Source organism: Leptosomus discolor, chromosome 4 (assembly GCF_034619465.1).
Source record: "Leptosomus discolor isolate bLepDis1 chromosome 4, bLepDis1.hap2, whole genome shotgun sequence".
NCBI classification, from domain to species: Eukaryota; Metazoa; Chordata; class Aves; order Leptosomiformes; family Leptosomidae; genus Leptosomus; species Leptosomus discolor.
Window position 1 is genome coordinate 10,143,159 of NC_141394.1, and position 27,342 is coordinate 10,170,500.

At 56.1% G+C, this 27,342-nt stretch overlaps 2 protein-coding genes across 6 annotated transcripts; both read left to right on the plus strand.

Annotated features, from left to right (window-relative positions):
* Window positions 1-385: 385 nt before the first annotated feature.
* On the plus strand, window positions 386-13,990 carry PPP2CB (protein phosphatase 2 catalytic subunit beta). Of its 5 annotated transcripts, XR_015183480.1 has the most exons (8): window positions 386-528; window positions 8,787-8,996; window positions 9,246-9,419; window positions 9,962-10,051; window positions 11,546-11,707; window positions 12,539-12,657; window positions 13,262-13,600; window positions 13,736-13,990. XR_015183480.1 is itself a non-coding variant. In XM_009957029.2 (7 exons), the coding sequence occupies exons 1-7, from the start codon at window positions 427-429 to the stop codon at window positions 13,332-13,334; spliced, it is 930 nt and encodes a 309-aa protein (XP_009955331.2). In that variant the 5' UTR covers window positions 386-426; the 3' UTR covers window positions 13,335-13,990. The 5 variants fall into 5 exon arrangements, 4 of the variants coding, with proteins under 4 accessions (XP_009955331.2, XP_086320859.1, XP_086320861.1 ...); XM_009957029.2 differs by having other exon boundaries at window positions 13,262-13,990; XM_086464733.1 differs by lacking the exon at window positions 13,736-13,990 and having other exon boundaries at window positions 12,979-13,300.
* A 141-nt stretch (window positions 13,991-14,131) lies between these two features.
* On the plus strand, window positions 14,132-18,985 carry GSR (glutathione-disulfide reductase). Its single transcript, XM_086463772.1, has 13 exons — window positions 14,132-14,260; window positions 15,081-15,107; window positions 15,373-15,461; window positions 15,876-15,945; window positions 16,111-16,258; window positions 16,382-16,436; window positions 16,517-16,616; window positions 17,099-17,185; window positions 17,388-17,549; window positions 17,812-17,923; window positions 18,008-18,139; window positions 18,335-18,468; window positions 18,675-18,985. The coding sequence occupies exons 1-13, from the start codon at window positions 14,132-14,134 to the stop codon at window positions 18,822-18,824; spliced, it is 1,395 nt and encodes a 464-aa protein (XP_086319898.1). The 3' UTR covers window positions 18,825-18,985.
* Window positions 18,986-27,342: the final 8,357 nt, after the last annotated feature.

Sequence of the window (27,342 nt, forward strand, 5' to 3'; positions counted from 1 at the left end):
CCTGCCGCCACCCGAGGGGGGACGGGGCCCGGCCATAGTCTCGCCTCCATTGTGCCCCGCCTCACCCCGACCCGCCCGTTAACCAGCGCTGCCGCCACCGACCGCCTCACGCGACGCGGCGACCACAGTGGCAAAGGGCGCGGCCTTACGGGGGTAGGCGTGGCTTTGCGCATGCGCCGCGGGCGGCGCGGAAATGCGCGCGGGTCAGGCGGGGGTGGGTGTGGCCGGAAGTGCGCAGACCGGGAGCGGGAGGGAGGGGAGGGGGGGGAGGGGGCCGCCATTACGCGGAGCGGAGCAGGCCTCGCGTCCCCGGTTGTCGCGCCGCCACCGTTAGGGCGGGCCCGGGCCTCGCGGGCCCCGAGCGCGGCGGGGCCCTGCCCGGCCCCAGGCACGGCCTGGCCCTACGCGGCGGGCTGCGCCGCCACCATGGAGGAGAAGGGTTTCGCCAAGGAGCTGGATCAGTGGATCGAGCAGCTAAACGAGTGCCGGCAGCTGAGCGAGAGCCAAGTCCGCAGCCTCTGCGAGAAGGTGAGTGCGGGGCCCGACCGGGTGGGGCCGCGCTGGGCTGGGCCCGGTGTCGGTGGTAGGTGACTCCCCGGTTTGGCTCGGGGCTGGGGTTTGCGATGCCTCAGGCCCGCTGCTGGGGAGCTGAGGGCAAAGTGTACCGAAAATGGCAGTGGGGGTGGGTGGGATGCTGTGACGGGGAAACAGGTTTGCTTCTCCTCGCTTTGCTCGCCCTGAGACCGTGATCTGAGATTGGGAGTCCTCTGGTATACGGTGGCAAAAATGCCCTGGTTATAGGTTTGGGTTTTTTTTTTCATGCTGCCATCAATAGTATGGTTTCTGCCTTTTGGCTTTGGATTTATCTAAGCTGCGGGGGGAGACTTGGGCTGTGTGTGCAGGGAGGAATGTGTGCTGGCTTTCAGGTGCCTCACGTCTCGTAATGTGTGGTAGCCACATACTAAAAAGTCAACTTTAAATCAACGAGGAAACCTTCTGACATCTGATGTGTAATCGAGGAAAGCAGAGGGGGATAAGAGATAAGCTGTCCTGCCGAGCTAAACAGAGGCTTACAGGCTGCTGAGGGTGACTAAAATAGAACAAGAAATGTTGGGATAAAGGACACCACCGTCTGCTATTTCAGACTGTGATTTGGACAGTGCTTTGGCAAATTCCTGTTTGGACTTGTTCAGTGTAGACTGTCAAGAACCTTTTAGCTGTTGTTGTGTTGGTTTTTTTCCCCCATCAGGAGACCCATCTTTAGACTTGTGTTGGATTTTGTCTGAGAAGTTAAATACCTCTGTGTGAACACTCCCTCAGTAGTGCAGTTTATGACTAACTTAGAATTTTCTTTGGGCTTGGCAAGATGTGACAGTTAAAGAATTCAAGTGGTAGCAAATGTAGTAACAAAGATTATTCTTTCTCTCTGCTTCTTATCTCAATGACCAGCAGAGACCATTGCTGTGCATCAGGTGGTCCAGAGAAGCTCTCAGCTTCCTTTCCTGGATGGACTGATAATTATCAGGTGCAGAGGGTATAGTTAGTTCGGCATTCCTTTTAGCGTCGTATTGCTGATGGTGAACTTGGCATTGTCACGTTATTACTTGTGTGTCTCACTCAGTTCTCTCAGAATTGGAATGTTTTCTGATGCCTGCTCGTGGCAACACATTTTGGCCACTGACTAAACATCTCAGTGCCAACTTTGGAACACACAGCTATTTCCTTCTGTCGGATCCTTGCTAGGGTACCACAGAGATAAGGTCTGGACAGTAGAGAGGGTCTGTACTGCAACCTCATAACATGCCAGGGGTGCCCATCAGAAAGGTAGGAGCTGTTTGTTTGAATACCACAGGCAAAGACTATGCAAGGATCTGTCTTCCTGGCAAATGCTTGCACCAGTGGTCATGACATCTAACTAGCTCCTGCCCAGCCTCTTGTTTTCTTTCCCCCTTTCCCTTTTCTTATCCCATGCTGGGGCTGTCAGTTTGTTTTATGACTCTTTCTCCAGAGCTCCATCAGTTCCGAGGGAGTGTGGTGAGAAAAGCTGGTGCTGCAGCAGGGAGCGACAGCAGTGGCTTGAAGAGTAGATATATCTTGAAGAGTGAGTAAGAGCTCCTTGTGGCTGTGCTGTCTCCTGCGTGAGACCCAGCTAATAAGCCTGAAAGAATTTATTAGTATGATCTGTGCCCCACTCCAAGCATTTCTGTTTGGGAACTGCTGTTCTAACCAGCAAGCTGTTACAGAAAACCATTTCCCTTCTTCTCCGGCTGCGCTGTTAATTAAGGAGCTGTGGCTGCTGAGTTTGAGAAGCTGGAGGACAATGCCAGCAGATTGTGGCTGTATGTCAGGGCTGGCACAGTAAACAGGGAGAGTGACAGCTCAGTGCATCGCATTGCAGCTGGAAGTGGGGAGGGTGTTTGTCATCCAGATGACAGGTAGAAACCCTGAACCTGTGGTGCATGGCGGGAAACGAAGTGTCATCTATCACAGCACCTCGTTCTTCAAGGGTGCAGGTAACTGACTGAAACAACTTAGGTATGGAGTAAATACTCCATGATGCTCTTACTTGGCTTATACTTAAGTTTTTGAGGAATGGTTGTTTGACCCACCTGGTAGTGGAAAGGAGCTTACAAAAACTTTTGGGTGTGCAGGCTTGCTTTTGGTGAGAAGCAGCTCTGCCAGAAAGCTGGTTTAGTGTGGTTTCTTGAGATGATACTTGGAGGAAACCTGTCCCAACCTTGTCTCGCTTCTTAGCGCTCCCTTTGCGTGACTAATTTCTAAGAGGCCAAGGACAATAGTACCTCTTGCCTCAGGTTTAAATTTGTGGAAGAATTTGGTGGGTAAAAAAAAAAAAGTTTAAATCAAAATAGGGGAGGGGGAAACCCCAAGGAAACAAATCCCAGACCTGCCTGTGTGGGTCATTCTTGGTTTTCGTTGCTGGTGTAATGGACAGTAATGAAGGAAAACCTGGACATAGCCAGGGTTGATGAGGGTGTGCCAAATTATTCCGTACTCTTAAAAGTCCTTGAAATTTGCACCTGTAAAAATCACGTTCTCTCTTCACCTGCCCAGTTATGGCATCATTTTGGCAGCTAATCAGTCTTGTATTCTTCATGCAGTTAATCAAGATGTCATCTCAAGACAACATGAGAACGCTTGTTTCCCATCCTGCTGGTCTTTAAAATGAAATCTAGCTAAGATCATGCAGACATTTAAAGGATAACAGAAGGACAAACAATTATGATCACTGCTGGAGCTTGTAGACGTGAGAAATGTTCCGGCTTGTTGGAGAAATGTGTATCGGATGTCTTACATCTCATACTACTTCTCTTAACATCATGGTCTCAGAGTCCCTTTATGGCAGAAGGTTGTTAAAACCTTTTTCCACTCTCGTTAAATAGTCAGTGAAAATCTATAGAGTTCTGCCTTGGATTATGTTTGCACTTCATCAGCGGTGCCGTGGCAGCCTTCTGTGCTGGTACTAGCTTTGAAATTGTTAACTTGGGTACTGATAGCAGGGTGGTGCTGGCTGTATCGAAGTGCACTTGGACTTGAGCAGGTTGTAACCTGTATTCTGGAAGCTGAAGTCCAGCTAAAAGACCAAGAAGTGGGATTCACTTGACAGGAAGCGCTCCCAAGTTTGAATACAGAAATTTCTGAATGCTTATGTTTTAAAGCTTAAGTCAGGTCAGCAAATGAATTCTGGTGCAGGAGAGGGAGTTGAGAGCCATCCTGCTTATCCTGGGGAAAAGGGGTTTTCGCCAAGGTAACGAAATGGGATGTGAAAGAAAGCAAGTAAAAGGCTGTCTCTTAAATTAAACACAGGCAAGCAACCATCCATAACCATCTCTCTCTTTGTAGCTTCTTTTTTTTTCTATCCTTGTTCTTTGGATATGTAAGAAGGGTTGCAGTCTCGTTGCTGTGAGCAGCTTGAGAGCTTTGTGTTGTGAAGTGGTGGGAGGAGAAGGATTCGAATCGCTAATGAAGACTTGAGTTTCTTGTACGGTTCTTGAATGGTAATTGTAAATTGATTCTTCAAACCAAGCAGCAGGAGCCAGTTGATGCTGTAGGGAGTATTGCTGTTACTGGCACGTACCTATGATGCTTCTGCCCTCCGAGATCATTTCACCGAAGAATAATTTTAGGAGAATGAGTTAGCAAGCTCTTCTACACTAATTAGTGAAATTAGTATGAGTGATGGAGCCAAGTAGCATCCTGGACACTGTTCAAACCATGAAATTCCGAATGTTGTGTTGAGTCATGGCCAGGAATATGTCATCTCTCCAGCGATGACACTCATCCCGGGGTATGCTGGCCCAGGTACCTCTAGGAGCACGTGTGCACCTTGACAGCACTTGTCACTCTTGTGGCTCCAGGGTGCCACCTTGTTGCTGAAGGGCAGGACAGCTCTGTCCTTCTGGCTGCCATCTCGTTTGGGGACAACCTAGCTGGTTCTTGTTCAGGCCAAGCTCCTTGAGATTTTAATATCCTCAGCTCACTTGTTGACATAGTAGTTTGGTCTGTCGCCACTGATGGAATAACGGTTCAGTTGAATTTTGATCAGAAACTCTATGGCTGGCTTCTCTGATTCCCAAAGTGGGAGCCTCTACGGATCAAACGGAGCTCCCGGTGCAGCCAATGAATCTTCCAGAAGGAGTCCGGTTCCTGTGCTCTCAAACGATCTTGTACGCAAAGCAGGTGCTTGAGGTCTTTGGTTTTCTCTAGAGAAAGCACAGTGCTGAAAGTCTGCCTCCTGGGCGGATTGTAATCCCCTCACCCATGGAATCGGCCTGCACAGTTATCATAGACAAATCTGAACAGCATAATAGTTGGTTTGGATTTGATTGTTAAGTCTGTCACAGGGGGATTAGTCTCCTGCTGATCCCGACGGTAGTCTCAAAGCTGGTATAGCATCTCAGCTTTCGGAGCAGCGCGTTAGTGGGCTGTGTTCAAGCCCTGACACAGCTTAGTTTCCTCTTGTGAGGACAACACAGTAAATTATTGGGACATGCATTCTCCAGCCTGCCTCCACACAGACTGAGGACTGGACAGCAGACAAGCTTGTGTTCCAGTCTACAGGTGATCTACAGAATCTAGAACTGGGAAAGAGAGGGGAGCTGAGATGATGGGCAGGCTCTCGGCCAACAAGTTCATCAAAGTAATTTTGAGCACAGACATAGTAACTGTTGTGCTTAGTGGAGGTTTATTTAATAAAAATACCTAAAAGCTGCATCTGTTTATTCCAACCTGGATATGGTTTTCATCCAGAACAACTGGGACATGTGCTTAGGAAGCTGGTAACGTTAGTTGCCATTTTCTAAAACAAAGGTAGCTAAAATACGACTTTAAGTCATAGCTATTTAACAGCCTTAAGTAAGTAAATGATGGTAATGCAGGGCAGCTTACTTGCATTGTTATCCTTGTTTTGTAATGGTGCTTTTGTTATTTTAACTCATTTGACTTGCGCGTTAGTTCTGCCCAGTGAAATGTGCAAGCAGGGTGCACTGGTTAGTTGTGGCTTCTCCGGGGTGTCTCTTCATGATGCTTAAGATTGTAAAGGTCTTGTTCTACCTTAGAAAGTCATGTGAGGGCAAGCTTCTGTGGGCAGCCCAGCTCAGCTCCCAAGCCTGATTTGAACCAGCTCTGCAGTGTTAAAACAACAGACTGAATCTATTCATGTGCATGTATGTTTGTCTGTGTAGTAAGCTAAAATAGGCTGCACAGTAACAGCTGGCAGGCAGCTTAAGAAGCCGCTGCTTTTCAGCTGCTAGCTCCTCCTCTCTCCTGAGGGGAAACTTCTAGATTCTCCTAGTACCAAAATTTCAGGACTCGGGCTGGCCCGCCTTCCTAGGATGCATTTGACGTGAGGATTTTGCCCTATTTCTGTGCAAAAGGAGCTCTTCTGTGTTGCCTGCGCTGCTTTACCTGTATGTGTTCTTGGGATGGGTGCATGGGTTTTCTGGGTAGATCAGACAGGTGAAGAGTGGTGATGTGGCTGAGACACTGGTAGGTATGTATGGTAGCTGTACGGTGCCTTGCATCTTTTGCCCAGGGGCTTGAAGTATGTGTATTTCTTTTTACGCATCTGGGAGGGGAGCAGTATGCATGAGAGGAAAAGGCAGAAAATAGCTTGCATCATTTGTGGTTAAGTTAGCTCCAGCTTACAACAAAACCCGGTCTGTTGCTTTTCACAACTCAGAACACACTGAGCAGCTGTTTTGTGACTGTGTTTTATATTTGTCTCTCCCAGAGGGTAGAAGCTCTCAGAAGGTGCTATAGAATGCTGCTAAAGATGCTTGAACAGAATTTGAGTACTACTGCTGCACTCAGTTCAGCAGTTTCCTGTCAGTTTAGAACTGCAAGGTAGACCCCACGTCATCGAGTCCATGTGCAGGACGTGTCTTTGAGGATCAGGGCCACATCCCTTGGGTTACGTGCCATGCAGGGGGCACACTGGATGCTGTCCAAGCCCTTGACTGCTTGAGTTGTAGTTATTCTTTCCAAATACGTGCTTTCCCTAAAAGAGGCAAGGCAACTAACATTTGAGTGTGAGCACAGGCATCCTCAGGGAACCCACTGAGGGTGTCCTTGATATGCAGCTTCTTCCTTGTCGCAGCGGGTGGGAGCTGCATCATCCTGAGCTCGGGGACTTGGCGATGAATAGCCAGATCATCACCTGCTGGTGCATGTTCGGCACTGGTGATCTTCCATCCCTTTTGCTCAGATCGGACCGAGCCTATCTGTGGGTGTTCTCTGTGCCTCAGATGTGCCTGGAGCGCTGATCTGCATCAGTTGATGAGCTGGAGGCAGCAAAACAAACGTGGTATTTGATGATGATAATAAGGTAATGCAGATAGGCTCCATTACATGGCTGTAATAGCAGAGGAACTGCTGAGTGTAGAGGAGATGACTAAATCCAGGGATCCCTCCATCTGTGGTCATTTTGCTGCCAGCTGGGTATGGCCCGGGAAGCTGGTTGAGGCTCCATATGTTTAAATTGCCTCCAACTTTGCTCTTCCAGTTGTATGTGACCTGCCTTGAGAAGCTGTTAAGCTGTTGTGCTTGGAAGAGGATTGGAAATCTGGCAAGCAAAAAGTGCCCTGGGTGAGAGAAGCGCCTCTTGCATATGCAGTGATGTTCTGTGCCAGATTAGTAAAGTGAAGCTTAGGAATATTTGTTTTCCTTGGTAGCTTAAGCAAGAAGAAGGGATCTGCCCCTCTGCGAGAGGAGTGGGTTTGTTAGTTCCCGTGTGTTTGGGGAATGTGCAGAGAAGGTTCCCCATCCTGACGTAGGGCTCCAGTCATCTCCTACTCACTGCAACGCACTCCGAAAGCGCAGAACCTCCCGAGAGCTGGGGCAGTCCCCTCGACCCCCAGCACTGGCGCTCGCGTTGGTGGTTGTTTGGCAGAGTAACGCAGCTCAGCTCATCTGGTGCCGTCGTGGTTGCCCAGCGGTTCTGCCAGATGAGCCGCTTTGTCACGTGCGGTCTTTCTTAACGTCGTCTCCGCTCAGCGGTCGCACGATGAGCTGGCTTTGGCGTTACGGAACGAACACGCTGTTCATAGTGCTGTTTCCATGGCACGGACCCGCTGCTGCAAAATCTTGGTCTTGGGAGAGCACTTGAGGTTTATGGGTGTGCTGTAACAGCAGGGGGGGAGCCTGAGGGGTCCCAGAGGAGGAAGGCAGCGAGGAGTAGCTGTCGGTGCTGGCAGGAGAGTCGTTCCAGCCTGTTGCTGTGTTGCCAGCGAAGGTGGCAACGTGAGTGGGTCTACGTGGCTGCGTGGGATTGAGAGCAATCCCTTGGAGCTACCGAGATGGTAGTCAGACTAAAATGTGGCAGGAGGGAGTCTGTGTGTAAGTGCATCGTTGCAAGCCAGGTGACTTCTATGGGAAGTCTACAAGGTCATGGTTTTCCTACTAATGTAAGTATTGAATAATATCTAGCTTTATGTGTGCTTTTGCAAATCAAGTTGTTAAAAAAAAAAAACAACAACCCCAAACATAATAGTTGCCTGAGTGTCGTGCCCTCTCTCCTCTGGTATTTCTACCCTGTCAGCGAGCAGCAACAGTATTGACTAATCTCTGTTTGTATCAGTTTCGCGCTGAGCTCTTGCTGACAGGGCGGGGGGTGGCCTGCAGTACTGGGGGGACAGCTGTGGTTCTTGAGGTAAAAGCTTCTAGGTATCGTGAAACTGAATGGCACTTGGCTCGATCAGTCAGGTTAAGAGTGCTGAGCGCTGCCGTAGTTCGCGTAGCTGAGATGAACACACCTGAGCTGTGTCGGACACGTAGATGGAGAAATCTGGCAAGATCCGCGTGATAAAAAAAATCAGTTGTGCTTAAGAAGATGACGTCTGCCCATGGTGCTGGTGAAGCTTACTGGAGTAGTGCTTCGTCTTGTCTGCACTTGAGAAATGTTTAGAAGCAGCACAAGATTCATGGGTGAACTCCAGCAGTGATGGAAGTTGTGTATCCAGTGCAAGTCTTGAAGTTCACACTGCTTCATTTCAGGGGAGGCCTGGAATTAACTTCTTCAGTTACTACTTTGAATTTCTTTGTCAGTGTATGTGATACAATCAGATCTTAATGACCTGGCCTCGTAGGAGCAAACTTGCTTGTCTTTGTGCACAGAGGTTTGTAAGATGCACTTTGTCTTTGCTTACCCAACAAGCTGTTTTTCCAGTGATCAGCTTGAGCCGAAATCAGGTTTCCAGTGGAATAACATCTGCACCCTCTTACAGAGGAGCTTCCCACCTTATTTGTCCTAAATGTGTTTTTCTTGCTAGGCTAAAGAAATTCTTACGAAAGAATCAAATGTGCAAGAGGTACGTTGCCCCGTCACCGTCTGTGGGGATGTCCACGGTCAATTCCACGACCTTATGGAACTCTTTAGAATTGGTGGGAAATCGCCAGACACAAATTACCTGTTCATGGGGGACTACGTGGACAGAGGCTATTACTCGGTGGAAACGGTGACGCTTCTAGTAGCGCTGAAGGTATGGTTTGACAGCTTTTCTACCCCAGCCTTGGGCTAAAACCACGATTTTTTGGGGGGGTGTAAGAATTGCTCCTCGCATTGTCGCCACCGTTGGCTTGAGCTAGGTGGATGTAAACTGAAATGAGTTAATGGACATGTGCTGTTCCATAACAGAGCTGGACACTTGATCGTTGTTTGAAATACTCTGTGACTGCTTCTTTCCGTATTGATGGTTCTTGTGTTAAAGAAGAGTTTTCTTTGTCGGTAGGTGCGTTACCCAGAGCGCATTACAATACTGAGGGGCAATCACGAAAGCAGACAAATTACACAAGTGTACGGCTTTTACGATGAGTGTCTGCGAAAGTACGGCAATGCCAATGTCTGGAAGTATTTCACAGATCTGTTTGATTATCTTCCGCTTACAGCTCTGGTGGATGGCCAGGTAAGCCTTGAAGAAGGAAAACGCTCCGTTCCGTAGGGTTATGCAGTCTGACCTCTACTTGAGCGGTCTCAAAACAATCTCGCTTAACTTGAGATCTGAATTTTTTTTTAAACCCCATGTACTTACTGTGGGTTTGGGGAAGAATTTATTGAGGTGTCAGTACAAGTTGATGGTATGGGAAGGTTTTTGATTCTGCTGCCGAAGGAATGGCAGGGCATTGCGCGTGTGGTTCATTTTAAATGACTCCTCAACAAGTGGGGATCCCCTTGTGATAGATGAGATGCGAGTTGAGCTGTTGCCTTGAGGCAAGATATTCTTAAAACTGAAGGCATGGTATCTTTGCTCTTGCTCTGTTCTCTGTATGCAAGGTGCAGCCTTCTAGTTTTGTTTCTTCTGCACAAATTAAATTTGGTTTCTCTGCTGCGTGAGGGAGGTGACTGTAATTGTAAATAATGATAACACAGTTAAAACCAGCTATTTCTGAGATCAGTCTCCCCATAACAATGTGCACTGAACGGATTGTTCTTTTTTTTCCGGAACAGATATTCTGCCTCCACGGTGGCCTCTCTCCATCCATAGATACACTGGATCATATCAGGGCTCTGGACCGCCTGCAGGAAGTTCCACACGAGGTAACAGGAAAGGAAATGCATCATAAACATAGATATCTGGTGGTGGAATATACAAATGTAGCCTCACATTGAAATCTGTTTATAAACAGTGAGATACAGGGATACAGCGGATTATTGCTTTTCTGAGAGCTAGAGCAGATGAACATCCACTTGGGCGAAACACACCCAAGTCAATACACTTTGATTACAGCAATCTAGGAAAGGAGAGCTGTGAGGGTTTCACAGCTGTTTTTCACAGAATCACAAGATATTTGACTGTTACAGTAACTCAAACACTATTATTTGGCAGGAGAAGGTGTTTACTACCTTCAGCCACATCACAGATTTGCCTGTGAACAGATGACCACCACGTGAAGCCGTGTTGTGTCACCATCCTTCCTCCCCAGCCAATCCTTTCTTCTGTGGTGTTTCACCTCATTCATCGCTTTCTGGGGGCCTGAGATCAGAAATGAAGAAAACACTTTCTGAGCTCCCATGGTAGCGAATGGCTTTTCTGTGTTGGAGTGGTTGGGGCTCACAAATGGACTTGAATGTCCCCTGGTTAAAATGGACTGCTTGTCCTGCAATGTCTTTGGTGTAACAGCAAGAATGATGCAACAAGGTCTGCCCAAGCCTTCCAAAAACCTGCAGTAAGCTGTGTAAATGACTCCCAGAATCAGAAGGCTTACCTGGTGGGACATCTACCTGTCGTTAGGTGTAATGATGGTATTCTTGCTCTGGGGTTTTCCCAGTCCTGTGCTGGATATCCGTGTGCTGAAATCTGGCTGTCCTGAGGACCTCCACATGTAGTCACAGAGCTCAGGTGGTCGGTGGGTAGGAAACAGCAGCAGGCTTGGATCGATACTGGAGTGTTTTCACTGCCCCTTAGCAGCTCAGCAAGAAAAGCTGCTGAACTTCATTTGTGACTGCCAGATGTACACCAGGATATTTTTGAATATGCCAAGCCCAACAATAGGCTGTTTAGGAGAGGAAATTAAATGATTAATACCCTGCCAGAAGGGCTGCTGAAGGCTTAACATCAGTCTCTGGAACAGTTAGTTCGTCTCCTCCTAGGGGTCATTTCCCTTTCTTTAGCTTATTGCAACTCGTCTGGCACCAGTGAACCCATTGTGTACCCTTGGACTGCCTACCTTCTCACGTGGCCTTTTTATTGTACTGTGGGAGTCAGGGGTAAGCACGTGGATCTGCTCGCCGTGTCTTTGTACCTCTGACTAGTTGAGGTGAAATGGTAAATGGAAGAGGAGGTGGGAACAGCTTTCTGGTTACAGGGACTCCTTCCCCAGGCAGCTGTGGTCCGTATTCATTTCTTCAGGAGGGTTGCTGACTGGTAAGAGGGTGTAACTAGCCAGTATTGTGTGTGTTAAATAAACTCATGTGCCTTGCGCAGAGAAGGACGTGCTGGCAGTCTTTACTGCAAATAAAATACATTTTTAAAGTGGCTTTTTGTAACAGTCTTGCTGGTGATCTAATGAAGAACATTTAATCTTTTTCAAGGGGCCTATGTGTGATCTGTTGTGGTCGGATCCGGATGATCGTGGCGGCTGGGGTATATCTCCACGTGGTGCTGGCTACACGTTTGGGCAAGATATTTCCGAAACATTTAACCATGCCAATGGTCTCACACTGGTCTCCCGTGCTCACCAACTTGTCATGGAGGTAGGGCAAGCACTCTGCTAGATGGGGCTGACAAAACATAGATGCCAATTCTTGTCTCCTCCGTGAGACCTTTCGCTGATGGGTTTGCATAAGCTGACACCTAAATGTTAACGCAGGTAAATACGAAAGAAGGACTTGAATCATGTGAAAACAACAAGCTGCATAAAACCTTGTGCTTTGACCTGTGATCTAAATAAGGGGATGTTCTGCCCATTCCCGCCCCCAAAGTAAGTTGCCAAAGGGACCCTGTCACGCCCCATTTGTATAAGTAATCTGCTTACACGCTGGAGACTTAGACTGCCGCCGCGTTAAGCGGGCTGTGCTGTAATGCTCGGCAGTCAGATGTGACGGGGATTAAGCCGTAATTTTGGCTGTTGATGGGCTATTCTTGTATATCTTGCTGGAAAAATGCCAGATGGGTCAATGGAGCAGATGTATTTTTAAGATCTAGTTCAAGGAGATCCCTTTAGTACCGTGTGTGAGAAGTCGCTCGCGTCCAGCAGGCAGATATCAGTTGTGGCAGATGAAAGCTGAAGGCGTACCTGAAAGTCTTGAGGTTCCTTCGTGGTGCAATCCGTAATTTGTGTACAAAATGGGTAAACACACGAGTGGCAGGGCCGATGTCTCTGTAGAGCGACTGAAGCTGGTTTGGTAGGTAACTAGCGCTTGTCCTTGCGGTTGAGTAATTCTTTTAAAATGAAACAGTCAGTTGGAAATACTTACGAGAAGTCTACGGTTTCACAAATGCCTTGGATCGTTTGAGAGGAACTTCAGTCTGAGGTTTGAGGTTTAACATGAGCTCTTTTTTCCTTTTTTTTTTTTTCCTGACAGGGTTATAATTGGTGCCACGACCGAAATGTGGTTACCATTTTCAGTGCGCCCAATTACTGTTATCGCTGTGGGAACCAGGCTGCTATCATGGAACTAGATGACACTTTAAAATATTCCTTGTGAGTAACCTGGCTTGGGCTGTTCTCTCTTCCCAGCGGTTCTGTGTCGTGAGGAATGTCTGATCCTTTCCGAAGGGGTTCTTTGGTGAAAAGCCAGCTCAGACCACTCTGGAATTAACGTTGTGTGCCCTACCTGCAATGGTATCTAAAAATAAGTAGTGGGTTAAGCTCTTAAAAGCTTCTCTTGGGTACTGCATTATCTCCTCTTCCTGGCTCTCTGGAGAGCTGGAGCCTCTGTGTTTTCTTAATCTCTCTATTGCCCAAGCTTGATGGAGAGAGTAAAGACAGATTGATCTGCATATTTCTTTTTATTTTCCGTAGCTTTGTAAAGATGGGTGAGAGAGTCTGAGCTCTGCGTTCAGCTGAGCTCGCGATGGGCTGCTGAAGTGCTGACTGCTGGGTGGCGTTCGCTCCGTCAGCAGCGTTTTGACCAGCTGATGAGTTTTGACTCCCACGGATGCTTGTTTTGGGACCTGGGACGTTTTATGTGGAAGGAGCTGGGATGAGTAAAGCAATAGCAGCAGGAGAGCAAGTCTGGTATTTATTGTGGCGTTGGAAAATACCTTGTGGAGGAGGGAAAATGATCGCTTTTTCTTTCCTGCAGCCTCCAGTTTGACCCAGCGCCTCGCCGTGGAGAGCCTCATGTTACCCGTCGTACCCCAGACTACTTCTTATAAACCTCTCCTTACCTTTGTAGAAGGAATTGGCGTTTTCAAGAGCAACAATATTTCCACGTTTCTGTAAGAAATCAGGGTTCGTCTCAACTTAAAATCCCCATCATGGACCAAAATGTGCCATACAGAGGACGAAGAGCATTTAGCACAACTTGAGACTGAATTCCTTACAACACTATATATATCCTATCCCCATCAGTCCGACAGTCAGTTTGCCTGCTGTATTTGTAGTCATTGTTTTTTCTTCTGGACTGTTCAGAGAGGAAAAGGTAACTCTAATAACACTTCCATCTCGCTTCTTTGTAAATTTTTAGTTCTAGTGTTTAACTGGCATGGATTAGAGTTTATTTTCGAGGGAAATGCACACTAACTTCTTCCCCCACCACTCTTTATTTTGGTGAAAGACCGAGCGACTTAACTGGAGGAAGGAAGCGATTCCTGCTTGGGAGTACGTTGTCATAACACGGATAAAAAGCGTTCCCTTCGTAGCTCAACTCCCGTTCTGTGTTGATCCTGGATATTAATTTTTTTTTTTTTTTTTCGTTTTGTTTTGTTTTCTTTTGTTGTTTTCCCCTCTGCCCTCTGTATATTTGTCCTGGAAGTGCTTGCAATCCTCCTCGCTGTACCTGAACCAATAAACTTGCCATTGTCAGCCCCGACCCGTGGTGCTGTGCTGGGCTGGGCTGGGCGGGGCGGGGATGGGGCGGACCGGGGGGCGGTGCGGGGATGGCGAGAGTGGCGGCCGCCCCCGGGGCGGGGCGGAGCGGAGCGGCGGGGCGGCCTTCCCGAGCCCCGGAGCCATGGCGGCGGCCGGTTACGAGCTGCTGGTGCTGGGCGCTGGGTCCGGGGGACTGGCGGGAGCGCGGCGGGCGGCGGAGCTGGGCGCCCGCGTCGCGCTGGTGGAGCCGCTCCGCTTCGGCGGTACCTGCGTGAGTCCCTGGGGACCCCCACGGGCGGGGAGATCCGCTCCCGGGGCGGGGGTGGGGGTGGGGGGTAGAATGATGCCGTCCCGGCTCCCCCGGAGCCGCTTCTCGGATCCGCGGGGCTGCTCCCGGCTCCCCCGGGGCTGACCCCGGTCCTGCGATGCGGGAATCCGGAGGGCAGGAGTTGCTATCCCGACGTTGCGCAAGAACCTACCTTGTCACGCTGAGCTGTGTGGAGGCGAGATGGGTCCGATATTCCGCTCTCCCCTGGGGCTTTTTTCTGGCTGTTTTCAGGCCGATTAAAGGGAGGCTGATGAGTGCCGGGTCTGTGCAGCACGACTGCTGGTCCTAGTAGGCGCTGAAAGGCAGCAAAGCAGAATTAGCCGGCACGGTGAGCAGGTAACAAGCAGAAAAAAAAAACAACTTGTGCCTCAGACGAGCCAGGGACAGGCTCTAGTTTTATGCTTTGGGTGCATTTCCCTGAAAAATTTGCCGTACTGGAACCAGAAGTGCAGGAAAGGGATGGCAAACACCCTTCTAGTAACTCTCTTTTAAATTATCAATGGAAAAACAACCCCACTTGTATTTGAAGACCGTGCACCTTCCGTACTCTCCTTCAAGGAAGTGAAGCAATACAGACAAACCACAAGACCTTGAGGCACCAAAGGCTGTTACAGCCCTCTTTTGCCAGAAACTCATAATCCAGCCTTTATTTTCCTAGGCAGAGGGCTGGGACTCAGTACTGGCCTGAGGTGGGATGCTCTCCAGAGCGTCACCTTTGAAAAACTAAGCCTTAACACTGAGACCTGCTCTTCTTTCCCCCTAGGTCAATGTTGGGTGTGTGCCAAAGAAGGTAAGGGTGCTTTTACCAGCAATGCCTTGGCCGTGGGTTGGGCGTGGTGTGGGTGCCCGCCAAATTGTGGGGAGGTGCTGGCATGGGGTGTGGGGAGGAAGGAGCGGGGAGGAAGAGCATATTGAGCCATCAAGATGCCATGAAACGCTCAGACCTGTGTCCCATGGGCTGCTCCGGGCAGAGGTGCGGCATCGGGAAGCATGGCAGGGGTTTTTCCCAAAATCAAACCAGTCTTCCCGAGCCGACGTGTGGTTTGTGCGAGCAGGTGATGTGGAACGCGGCGGTCCATGCGGAGTTCATCCACGATCATGCCGACTACGGCTTTGAAACTCCCAGCGTCAAGTTCAACTGGAAGTAAGTATGGAAAGAGCAAGTTGGAAACAAGCATCTCCCAGTGCGTGTCCCATGGGGAGCAGCCACAGGTCAGTGCCGCAGCCTCATGGCTTGTTGTCAACCCCAAAGGGATCTCTGCTCGCTTTGAGGCTTCCCATGGATGGATGCTGAGCTGGTTACGCAGTCAGGATTCCTGCTATTTTGGAAAGGAGGGGTGGCAAACCGGCCGTGGGGAAGAGACTCTGGAAAAGACGGGTGAAGAGAAGGCAGGCAAAAAAACTTCGCTTCGGTGGGGAAGCTTACTGCCTGTTGGGTAGCTCAGGACTGTTTTATTGTGTGGCTTGGGTGCCTCATACTGAAAGGACCGAATCGTTTTTCACTGAGCTCTGTAGTTTCATTCACTCGTGGTGATAGTAAGCCCCTGCTCTGTTCCAGAACAATTAAAGAGAAGCGTGATGCTTACGTGAGGCGCCTGAACGAGATCTATGAGAATAATGTAAAGAAGGTGAGGATGTGTTTATCCCGCGAGCCGAGCGGGGAAGAGGGCTCTGCTGGGTTTTAAAGCTTTTCCAGCTTTAATGGGTATCCTCTAACTGTGGAAGCCCTGGCTCCGTTCGCTGGCTCTCGCACCTCCTCCTGCTGTTAGTCATGTAACCGTTACAACCCTCAGGCTCACATCGACATCATTCGGGGCTATGGCAAGTTCACCGCCGATCCCAAGCCTACCATCGAAGTGGACGGGAAGAAGTACACGGCTCCTCACATCCTGATAGCCACGGGTGGGCGCCCAGCCGTCCCTCCTGACAGCAAAATTCCTGGTGAGCCTGACAAAATTCCCCAGGTTGCCTGGAGAGAGGTCTGCCAAAGCCAAGTGGGTTTTGGGAGGTGGAGGTGGGAAGGGGGGAGATGGGGAGGGATGTGAAAGGGGCTCTGCTTTGCAGGTGCCAGTCTGGGGATAACCAGCGATGGCTTCTTTGACCTGGAGGAGCTGCCCAGGTAAAGCAGGGCTCACCCCCAGCCACCACCAGCGCCGCTGGCTCGGTGTGCCTGCACACGGCATCGTCGCTTCTCCGCAGGCGCAGCGTTATCGTCGGTGCCGGCTACATCGCCGTGGAAATCGCAGGGATCCTTTCCACGCTGGGCTCCAAGTCATCCCTGCTGATCCGCCACGACAAGGTAGTACTGCTGGCTGTCCCCAGCCGTGCTTCCCACCCAGCAGCCACATCCCAGCCCACCGGGGTTTACTGGTTATCAGCTGCCGTGAGCTGGTAAAGGAGGGTCTGAGTCAGCACAGGCTCAGGAGGGTGGAAATGGCGATGCAGAGGATAGTGTGGCATTAGGCTGTTGGGTGTAAGGAGGGGCTGGAGGGGGTAGATGGGGCAAGAAGAAGAGCGTAGGTGTGCTGTCAGGAGGGTTTTGACAGCACCGACCCACACACCCAGGATTTCTGCAGCTGCACATGCCACCGCACCCGTTTCCTTGAGCTTTATTTCAAGTTGCGACTCGAAAAAAAAAAAAATCAAGGAAAAACAAACAGAGGAGAACTTTATCATTAACCAGAAGTGCCCCAAACCTCTCTGTGCTCAATGGAGGGGGCTGCCAGGCAGTGCTTTTGCCTGTGGACCCTCATCTGATGGGGCTGGTGGGTTCCTGCCCAGGTCCTGAGGACCTTCGACTCCATGATCAGTTCAAACTGCACCCAGGAGCTGGAGAACACTGGGGTGGATGTCTGGAAGCACACACAGGTACAGGCATGCAAAGCAACCCCACAGCTTGTCCTGTCTCTCCTGGAGAAGCAGGGCCAGGGGAAAGCTGGTGTTTTGGGCACCGTTTGCCAGGCCACGGCTCTGGCAGCATCCCTGGTCCTGCGGCGCAGCTGCCGTTGCCCGTTGCGAGGCAAAAGCCATCGGCACCTTCTCCCTCTGTGGCTCCTGTTGTTCCCTGCAGGTCAAGATGGTCACCAAGTCCTCTCATGGGCTGCTGGATGTGACAGTGACCTCCTCGGTGCCTGGCCACAAGCCAACTGAGGGAACGATCCAGGATGTTGACTGCCTGCTGTGGGCCGTGGGGCGGAGGCCCAACACTGAGGAGCTGTGCCTGGACCAAGTGGTGAGATGGCAGCACATCCCTTCCGTGCTGGTGCAAGGATGCCAGCACGTCTCCAGGGGTCCCACGGGTCTCCGGGGGTCCCACAGGTGTCCATGGGTCTCCAGGGGTCCCATGGATCTCCAGAGCCTGCTGCAGAATGGTGTTTCTGCCATGCCTTTCCCTGGTGGGAATACGGCAGTCACCAGCACAGGTCCCCCATGGGCATCACTTGTCCCATCCCTCCTGGGGCGTATGCCGAGGCGGCTGCCATTTTCCGTGGCAGGGCGTGCAGGTGGACGCCAAGGGCCATGTGGTGGTGGATGAGTACCAGAACACCACCAGGAGAGGGATCTACGCCGTCGGGGATGTCTGCGGGAGAGCCCTCCTCACCCCAGGTACTGCGGCCATGCCCTCCTCCCCTCCACAGCCCCTCAGTGCTGTGCCATGCCACAGCTCAGGCTCCCCATCCCTCCCCACAGTGGCCATTGCTGCTGGCAGAAAGCTGGCCCACAGGCTCTTTGAGGACAAGCCCGACTCCCGTCTGGACTACCATGACATCCCCACCGTCGTCTTCAGCCACCCGCCCATCGGCACCGTGGGCCTCACCGAAGGTGGGGACAGAGAGGGCATGGGGGCGGGCGAAGAGGCTGGGGACATTGTGGCTCAGGTGGTTTGGTGCTTGAGGAAATGATCTGCACTCCAGCAAGCGGTCTGAGCCTTGCAAAATGTGCTTTGACTCCCTCTTTATAAATGCCTCGTGTATGTGGCGCATCCCCTTGACCTACGTGCCATCTTTTCTGCTGCAGATGAAGCCGTGGCCACGCACGGAAGGGAGAATGTAAAGATCTACAGCACGTCCTTCACCCCCTTGTACCACGCCATCACCCAGAGGAAGGTTAAATGCGTCATGAAGCTGGTGTGTGTTGGCAAGGAGGAGAAGGTGAGTGGAGGGGACCAGAGGGGACAGCTGGGTGCTGCAGGGGGGTGGTGTGGACCGCGGCTGGCTGTCCTCTTGTACCCACGTGGTCGGCTCTGACCTGCTCAGACCAGGTCTTGGGCTGGGATCCAGCTTCTCCAGCATCAAGCCCGGTGTTCAGCCTGGATTTCACCGGCACTGGGTCCCATCCAGCCTCTTCTTCTCCACAGGTGGTGGGATTGCACATGCAAGGGCTGGGCTGCGACGAAATGCTGCAGGGCTTTGCCGTGGCCATCAAAATGGGGGCCACCAAGGCTGACCTGGACAACACCGTCGCCATTCACCCCACTTCTGCTGAAGAGCTGGTGACGATGCGCTGAGGCAGTGCACGCAGGCAGCCCCAGGGGTGGCAGCTGCAGCTGGGGAAAATGTTTTATCTGTCTTGAAAAATGCCTTAATGTCAGGCAGTTGCCTGGAGAGTGTGTCTGTAAAATTGGCATGGCTTGCTTCGGAGTGGAAAATAAATACGATGATGCTGGCATGTCTCTGCCTTCTGATTTATGGTGCCTGTCCGACCGTGGAGGCTGGTGGCACGGTCCCTTGGCATGGTTTGGGAGAAGGCTGCTGGTGGCCAGGCTCCTCCACTACTGTCCCTGGGACGAGGACTGTGCAGGGAGCAGCAGAGCGGGGCAGGACGATTGGGTGCTTGGGGTATTTGTGGGTGTGAGAATATCCCAGGTGGGCTCTGTCCTCCGCCACGGGCTCATGGAGGGGTACAATGGCTTCACTGTTGGGCATGGCTGCACCAGTGTTGCGTTTGGATGTGGGATCATGGGATGCGGATGTGTCAGCATTGCTGCATTCCAGATCCCCTCCGCTGCCCTGTCGCTCTCTGCTCTTCACGGCTGTGGCTCCTGAGCTTTCAAAGCTTGAGGCAGCTTGAAGCAGCCGAGAGCAAAGCTGGCAGGGAGAGGTGGGGAACAGCGCTGGCTGAGGAACTGCTGGCTTCTGCTTTGCTTTTGCTAGAAATAAATAATTTGCATGAAACCAAGGTATCTCTAAGGTCAAAAACTCCCTGAAACCTAAGGAGGAGGTGAGTGGCCAAAGGAAGGGGATGCTGGTGCTCAGCCCGGGTGTGCAGCTCCAGGCTTTGCTGGGGTGTCTCCATCACAGCCCGCAAAACCGTGGCAGGCAGGAAAATCCTGCCCAGCCCTCCTAACCCCATCAGCATGTATTTAAGGGGTATATTTGACTCCTAGGGGCTCAAGTACAAGCAAAAGCCCAAATATTACTGGTATCCTCAGTTATCTATGTTAGTCTTTGAAAGAGCAATGATTTGCAAGGCTTATTGCTGACTGAGGCACACACTATTTCCTCTGGGTTTGCTACAGGCAATCTTCAGGCACATCAGAGGAGTCATTTGGTGCTAATTTATAGTTAATTGCTCCGTTTGAATCACGGTGACTTTCCCCTCTCAAGTCAATATGCTGTAATGGCATTTTTCCTTTTAAATTACAAGTTTGGTCGCCTGAGTTTAAGGCACATTTTAGAGTGTTTGCGAGATTTTTCGTGTACTTCATAGCCAGAGAAATTATCAAAGTGTCTCAAAAAAGAGAGGCGGGGACGCACAGGCACAGGCAGGGGCTGAGTGTCTGCAGAAGCTTCCTTTTTGGAGGAAATTGGGAAAAAAAAAGCAGAGGAAAGCTGAGCCCCGGGCGTCCCCGTGAGACCATGGTCCCGTGGGATCCCCGGCGGGGGAACCCGATTGCCCCCCCGGGACCGGGACCATGGTGGGACGGGTGACGGGAGGAGGGATACTGGGGGTGGCCTGGGGGTTCTGTCCGAGAGGAGGAGGGGAGACTGGGACCCCCGCCCAGCGCAGCTCGGGCAGGAGCGGGGAGCCCCGGGGGAGAAATGCCCGGCCCGCCCTGCCCTTGGGGACATCGCTCTCCCTTCTCGGGGAGAGCCAGAAGCCCTGGGTGGGCCGGGGGCTGTTGAACAGGGACGGACAGGGGCCGAGCCCTGGTTATCCTCCCAGCTGGGTCCCGATCCCGGTCCCGGTCCCGGGCACAGTGAGCCCGCGCGTGCTGGGGCGCGGGGCAGGTGCCCGTCGCGCTGCTTCCGCACCGAAAGTCTCCCTCAAGTCGCCCTCGCCCGGGGCCGCCTGCGCGGGAAGGACCGGCCGGCCGGCTCGGTGCGTCCTCCGGCAGCCGGGGTTTTCTCGCAGGATCCTCGGTGCTACCGGCTGCGGGCCGGGCTGGCGCTAGGACCCCGCGGGCGACGGGGCGCCCCGCCCCCGCCCCGCCCCGCCCTTCCCGCAGGGCCCGCCCCCGCGGAGCCTCCTCCCCCCGGGCGGGGCGGGGCGGTGCCCCACAGCGCCTGCGCGGGGCGGGGCCCGGGCAGTTTTGGCCCCAGGCGGCCGACATCTTCCCCGCCCGCCGTCTGCCTCAGTTCCAGCGCGGGCGCCGCCGGGGCGGGTCTGCGGGCGGGGGCTGCGGGGCAGCGGGGCAGCGGCTGTTCCTCGGGCGGGGGGGGCCTGGCCTGGCCCGGCCCGGCCCGGCCCCGCGCCGGGAGCCCCGGGCGCTCGGAGCCGCGGGGCGGCGGTGTCCGCCCGCCCCAGGTGAGGAGCGGGGATCGGCCGAAGAGGCCGGGCCGGAAAGAAGGCCGAGGGCGGGGAGGGGACGGCAGCGGCCGGGCCGGGGCGTGTGGGCGAGCGGGGCTGCTGCAGCCCGGAGCCCGGCGGGGCAGTTGCCGCGAGAAGGGAACGAGGAGGAGCGGCCGCGCCGGCGGAGGCTCCGCGAGGAGCCGCGGGGCTCGGGGCGCCGGGGAATAAAGCCCGGAGGGCCGGAGCCCGGCGCCCCTCGGCCGAGCCGCCCGCGGCCACACGGGGCGGGGCCGAGCCCGCCCCACGGGTCCCCCCCGCTCAGTTGCCAAGCACCTCCCGACACCACACTTGGGTCTGGGGGTTTTGAGGACTGAAACCCTTGGGGCTCGTCAGCCCAGACTGCGGGGTGGGTGTTGGGGGAGGTGACCCCTGGCTCGGGGGCTGTGCTGGGGCTCGGCCCAGGCACGGGGGGTTGGTTTGGGGCTCAGGCCCAGGCCCGGTTTTGAGGCAGCAGCAGCTGGGCTGGTGGGATGGAGAAGCAGCTCAGGGGGCTCCAGAGGGAAAGTAACTCCCGGGGTTTGGAGCCAGAGGGTTTCACAGCTCAAAGCCAAGCTCAGGGGCTGGGGCTCAGGGACTGAGTTGTGTGGTCAAGCCCAGGCATGTGAGCTGAACCCCACAAAGTGTGTTTTTAGGGCTTGAAAAGGGAGAGTGAGTCCTGTGGGTTTGGGACTGGAAAACTCCTTCAGTGGCTCAAACCCAGAGACTGAGTCCCACATTTCCAGGGCTTGAAAACAGAGGCCAAGTCCTGCATTTGTTGGCCTTGGAAATGGAGACAGTCCTGTGTTTTGGGGCTCGGGAACAAAGTGAGCACTTTCAGACAGGAAACTAGGCTTGTGGGGCTTGGAATCGGGACTAAGTCCTGTGTTTGCCAGACTTGGACACAGCCTTGGGGGGAGCAAACCCCTATTTCACTTCAGGAAAAGTGAGGGCAAGCCTTGCGGGTTCAGGAACAGGCACCCTGGGGTGAGGCTGAGCACCTTCACACAGAGACTAAGTCCTGTGTTTTGGGAGTGTGACACCAGGCTCACCTGGGCAGGTTTGGGGCTCAGGAAGAGAGACTAAGTCATGTGTTTAAGTGCTTGAAAAATGGAGCCTAAGTGCTGTGTTGGGACTGGGCTCATTTGGCCAGTTTTAGGACCCTGAAACTCCTATCATCCTTTTTTTTTTTTGGCTGAGAAATGGAGACTAAAAGTCCTGCATTGTTGGAGCCAGGCTCATTTGACCAGGTTTAGGGCTCAGAAACTGAGACCAAGTCCTGTGTTTTGGGGTGTGGGGTGTGGGAGATTCAGTCCTGCACTGGGGGGGGGCTTGGAACCAGTCCCCTTTAGCCAGTGTTAGGGCTGTGAAGCAGAGAGCGAGTTTTGTGTCTGTGGGGTGTGAAACCAGGCTCGTGGGGGCAGTGCGGGGCCTTGAAAAGAGAGACCGAGTCGTGTGGGTCAGCGCTTGAGCGAACAGGGCCCGAGTGCTGCACTGCCGGGGCCTGGAGCCCGGCTCACCGGGGCACTTGGATGGTCCGAAAACAGGGACTGAGCCCGGCCCTGCGGGGCTCTGCAGCAGGGACTGGGGGTTGTGGTTTTTGGGTGTGCAACGAGGGTCATTTGGCCCGTATCGGGGCTTGGAAACCAGCCCCGGTCCCGGGTTTGGGGCTCGGCCCCGTAGCCCCCCCCGGTCGTTCCCGGGGCAGGCAGGGCCTCCTCTGGGGAGGGTCCGCGGGCTCAAAACGCTTCCGGAGCCGAGACGCCCCTTCCCCTCCGCGGGCCGTTCCCCAGCCGGTGCTCACGGGCTGGGGGACGCCCGCGCAGGCAGACGGTACCGGGGTAGCCCCAGCGCCGCCGCCGGTTCCCAGGCTTTATTCGGTGCTTGCGCGGAGCCGCCCGTGCCTGTTCCGCGAAACCGGGCTCGGCGCCATCAGGGCTCCAGCGACAACAGCACCCGCAGCCCCAGGTAGGGACGGCGGGACTTGGGCCGCCAGCTCCCGCTCCCGGCGCGGGGCAGGTCCCGGCTCGGGGCCCGCTCCAGAGAGAGGCTCCTTCTGCCCGCGGCGCCGGGACGGGGAGGCCGAGACTGTGCTCAGGGCTCCGGGGCTTGGGAGAGGCTGGACCAAGGCCCGAGCCGGGGCCTGATCCGGTTCCTCGGCTCTCTGGGCCGGGGCAGAGCCCCGGGACCTGCACCTCAGGCGAGCGGGAAGGAAAGACCAACAGCGGCCGGGACCGCCCCGCCGGCAAGGTCTCAGCCCCCGAGAGAAATGGTCCCGGCCCCGCCTCACCGGCCCCGGGCTCCGCACCGCCCGAGGAAAAGCCCCCGGGCCGCACCGTCGCTGCAGCCCCGCGTCCCGAGCGAAGGGCCCGGCCCGGCCCGGCGCCGCCGAACCACTCCCGACGTGCGGCCACATTCGGCGCTGCTGCGGTTCTGGTGGCGGAAGAGGAGGCGCGGGGCGGGGCACGGAGGGGCGGGGCGTCTGTGCGCCTGCGCGGGGCGGGGCGCGTGGGCGTGCCCCCAGCGCGCGTGCGCGGGTGGGGGCCTGGCACAGGTGAGCCGGGCTGTGCCCAGGGCACCTGCGCAGGGCGGGGCGGGTGGGCGTGTCTCCAGAGCGCCTGCGCGGGGCGGGGCCTGGCACAGGTGCGCCGGGCGTTCCCCAGGGCGCCTGCGCGGGGCGGGGAGCGGCCGGGCGGGGCCGTGTCAGGGCGCGTGCGCAGGGCGGGGCCGAGGAGATTTGAGCCCCGCGGCCCCGCCCGCCCCCTCCTCTCGTCCCGCCGGTGGCGCCGATCGCGGCCCCGGGGTGGCAGCGGCCGGGCCGGGCTCCACCGGCGGGGCCAGGTGAGGAGCGGGGGGGCTCGGCCCGCACGAGCCGCCGGGGCTGGGGGAGCGGTGGGTGGGGGTCGTGAGGCCGGGGCCGAAGCCGAGCAGCAGCCGGCGGCGGGGCCGGGGCGGGCGGGGAAGCGCGGGTGTCCGGGCGGCCGCGCCGGCCGAGGCTCCACGAGGAGCCGCGGGGCCCGGGGCGCCGGGGAATAAAGCCCGGAGGGCCGGAGCCCGGGGCCCCTCGGCCGAGCCGCCCGCGGCCACACGGGGCCGGGCCCGCCCCGCGGATCCCCCCGCTCAGTTGCCAAGTACCGCCCGATATCGCCGGGGCTCCCGGGCCCGTCCCGACACCACACTTGGGTCTGGGGGTTTTGGGGCTCAGCCGGGAGTTCTGGGGACTGGAGCTGTCGGGCTGCACTGGGGCTGGGCAGCACGGAGCGAGGCGGGCGGTTCCCAGGGCTGAGAACGGAGCCCGGGGCTGGGAAAGGGGCTGCGGGGCCTGGAGCAGGGAGCGAGTCCTGTGCCTTTGGGCCCAGAAACGGAGCCCCTGTCGGCTGTTTCTGGGGTCAAAGCCGGGGGCCGGGTTGGCCGCGGGTGCAGGGGGGTGGGAGGGCGTTGGGCTGTGGGGGGAGGGGAGGGGGGTGGGCAGGTGCGTGGACCCCTGCTGGAGGTGGGGGTCTGGTCGCGTTGGTCCCCGCTGCTTGGGAGGCTGGCATGCACCAGGCCGAGTTAAACGTCTGAGATAGTCTCTGGGGCAAAAGGTGCTTTTCACTGGTTTTGTGTCCAACTCTTTATTCAAGGGGTGCACAACCCCCGCCTCGTTACACACTCCTTAGTCCATATTTACATAGCATACAATTATGACAGTGATTGATTTACGACTTGGGCAAAAGCCAAGGTCATTTTCACAAGCACGAGCTGGACCAGAAACAATGACCTGAGCTGGAGCCATCCAGAAGCTGCACCTGAAACAAAACAGAGGCAGAAACAACCAACGTGAAGCTGCTGCAAGAAACAGGCTCTGAAATGAGCCAGAGCCATCCACAGACTGGAGCCAGACCTGAAACAAACGGGAGCCTCAAACAACCAAACTGGAGCTGCGCAGTCCAGGCAGGGCAGGCAACATCGTTGGCCTCAGCGCAGGCAGCCCAGCTTCTTCCTGGGGCTCCTCTGTCCGTTCCTGTGCAGGGAGAGATGTGGGACATACAGAGCTCGTGGCAGCACCACAAGGGCTGGGCCCAGGAACCATGGCCCCCCACACATGCCAACAGCCATGGGGGAGCCGGCACTCCCCTACTGGTGCCAGGACCCCTCCTTCCCCCCAGAGTCACCGGGGGATGGCACTGGCTGTCCTTGCCCGCCCCACTGGCAGGATGAGGGGCAAAGCCAGTGTACCCCAAGCACAAAACCACCCCCCAAGCTCCGGCCAGGCCCAGCTCCCTCACACCCGCTCAATCCTGGCACCCTGCTCCCACGACCGGGGACAGGAGCCCTGCCCAACCCCAGGGATCTGCAGGGACCCGGCTCCTCCTGGGGCTCTGGAGATCCCCCACCGGCACACCTGGCCCCGGCAGCCGAGCGCCCTGGTCCCACCGCCCTGGGCACTCACCTGCCGGGCACGTGTCCTCCCCGGCCCTCGGGGCTGAGCTCCTCACCCGGGCGCCGGGATGAGCCTTCCCCACGGTCGGTGCAGCCACACGGCACCGCCGGGGCCGCCGGCGCCTCCCGAGGGACCAGCAGCACCGGGGCGGCCGTCGCTCCCCGGGCCCGGCCAGGCCGGCTTCGCCGTCTCACCCACGGGGCTGCCGGAGCCGTGCGGGTCCCTGGGGCGGCCGCTGCGCCCACCGCAGCACGTTTGCAGCTGAAAAAGAAGGTTTTAGGTAAACCCATGATTTCAAACAGCTCGGAAACACCCCTGGGCCCCGCCATAGCATTGCCCGATGCTGCCGGCTCCGGCCCTCGGGCATCCGCCGGCGAGGATGACGCCGGGCAGGGCCGAAGGGCTGAAGCCCAGTGGAAACCAGTTCCTCCCAGCAGCAGCTCCCACACTCACCAGTCCGAGCTCTTCCCAGCTCCAGCAGGGCCAGCGCCCGCCCGGGGGCTCTGTCCTGCCGGGAGGTCCCGCTGGGACGAGGAAACCGGCCGGTGCCTGTGCCGGGGGGAGGGAGCCCGGCGGCAGGAGGGGTCACCGGCCGCCCCGGGATCCCTCAGACCCGCCAGATCCCCGTCTCCCCCAGGTTACCGGGTGCGGCTCCGCCACGGCCGGTCGCTGGGTCACGGTTTGAGCAGGGGCTGATCCCGCAGTGGAAATTAGGAGCTGCCGGGGACCCCCAGCCCCATAGGCCGAGCTGCAGCCGCTGCCCCCGAGAGGGGAGCCGAGGGTTGGTGCCGAAACCCGCCGGGAAAGTCACCGGGCCCGAGCCGGGCACCCACGGGGGTCAGACCCCAGGAGGAGAGGGGAACAAACCACGCACCCGCGGGCACAGGCAGCGACGGCAGCTCCTGCCGCTGGGAAACCCGGGGCCCGCAGCAGCCGGCGCCTGCCCGCCCCCCCCCCGCGGGTCCCGGCAAAAGCCTCCGCCGAGACCCGGAGGGATCCGGCCCCGGGAGGGGACGGGGCAGCCCCCGCTGCCTGCGGGGAGAGGCAGAGCCCCCCCGCCCACCGGCAGCTGCCTGCAGGCAGGGCACGGAGCTGGGCTCCAGGCAGCACCTACCGGGCAGCGGCCGGTGCCGCCGCTCCCGCACCAGAGCCCGCCGGCGGAGTAAAGGTGGAATAAACGTCCCCGGTTCCTTCCCTTACTCCCCGGTTTCCCTCGTTTCCTTTGCCCGGCCCCATACCGGGATCCTGAGGCCGCCCGGGGCAGGCGGGAGACGGCGTCGCTCCCGGTTCCAGTCTCCGGCTGCTACCGCCCAGCACCGGGACCGTGAGAGCCGCGGCCGGAGCCAGCGCGAAAGAGCCCCAGGGAAACGAGAGAACCCCGGGAAGCAGCGAGGACAGAGGCGCCGATATCCGCTCAGCGCTGGGGGGGTAGACCCGGGTCTCCGAATCCGCTGCCGGCGCTCCCGCAGCGGCGGCGCCCCCTGGCGGCCGCGAGGGGATTTTGACGCCTCGGGGGCAGCCGCGCACCTGCCGCCGCCGGGGCACGTGACTGCGGGGGCTGGCTCGGGGGCGGGGCCTGATGCGGGGCGTGGCCGGGAAGGAAGGTGTGGACAGGCGGCGGAGTGTCACTGCGCCTGCGCGGGGCAGAGCGGGCACAGGTGCATTGGACGGGGCGCGCGGGCACGTTCCTAGGGCGCCTGCGCGCGGTTGTGGCCTGGCACAGGTGCGCCGGGCTGTGCCCAGGGCGCCTGCGCGGGGCGGGCACAGGTGTGCGGGGCGGGGCGGGGCGGGGCGGGGCGGGTGGGCGTGTCTCCAGAGCGCCTGCGCGGGGCGG

Coding starts and splice junctions, on each gene's coding strand:
- GSR (XM_086463772.1), top strand. CDS start 14,132: ATGGCGGCGGCCGGTTACGAGCTGCTGGTGCTGGGCGCTGGGTCCGGG. Junction 15,108..15,372: donor TTGGGTGTGTGCCAAAGAAG/GTAAGGGTGCTT, acceptor TTGTGCGAGCAG/GTGATGTGGAACGCGGCGGT. Junction 16,617..17,098: donor TGCTGATCCGCCACGACAAG/GTAGTACTGCTG, acceptor GTTCCTGCCCAG/GTCCTGAGGACCTTCGACTC.
- PPP2CB (XM_009957029.2), top strand. CDS start 427: ATGGAGGAGAAGGGTTTCGCCAAGGAGCTGGATCAGTGGATCGAGCAG. Junction 10,052..11,545: donor TGCAGGAAGTTCCACACGAG/GTAACAGGAAAG, acceptor ATCTTTTTCAAG/GGGCCTATGTGTGATCTGTT. Junction 11,708..12,538: donor CTCACCAACTTGTCATGGAG/GTAGGGCAAGCA, acceptor TTTTCCTGACAG/GGTTATAATTGGTGCCACGA.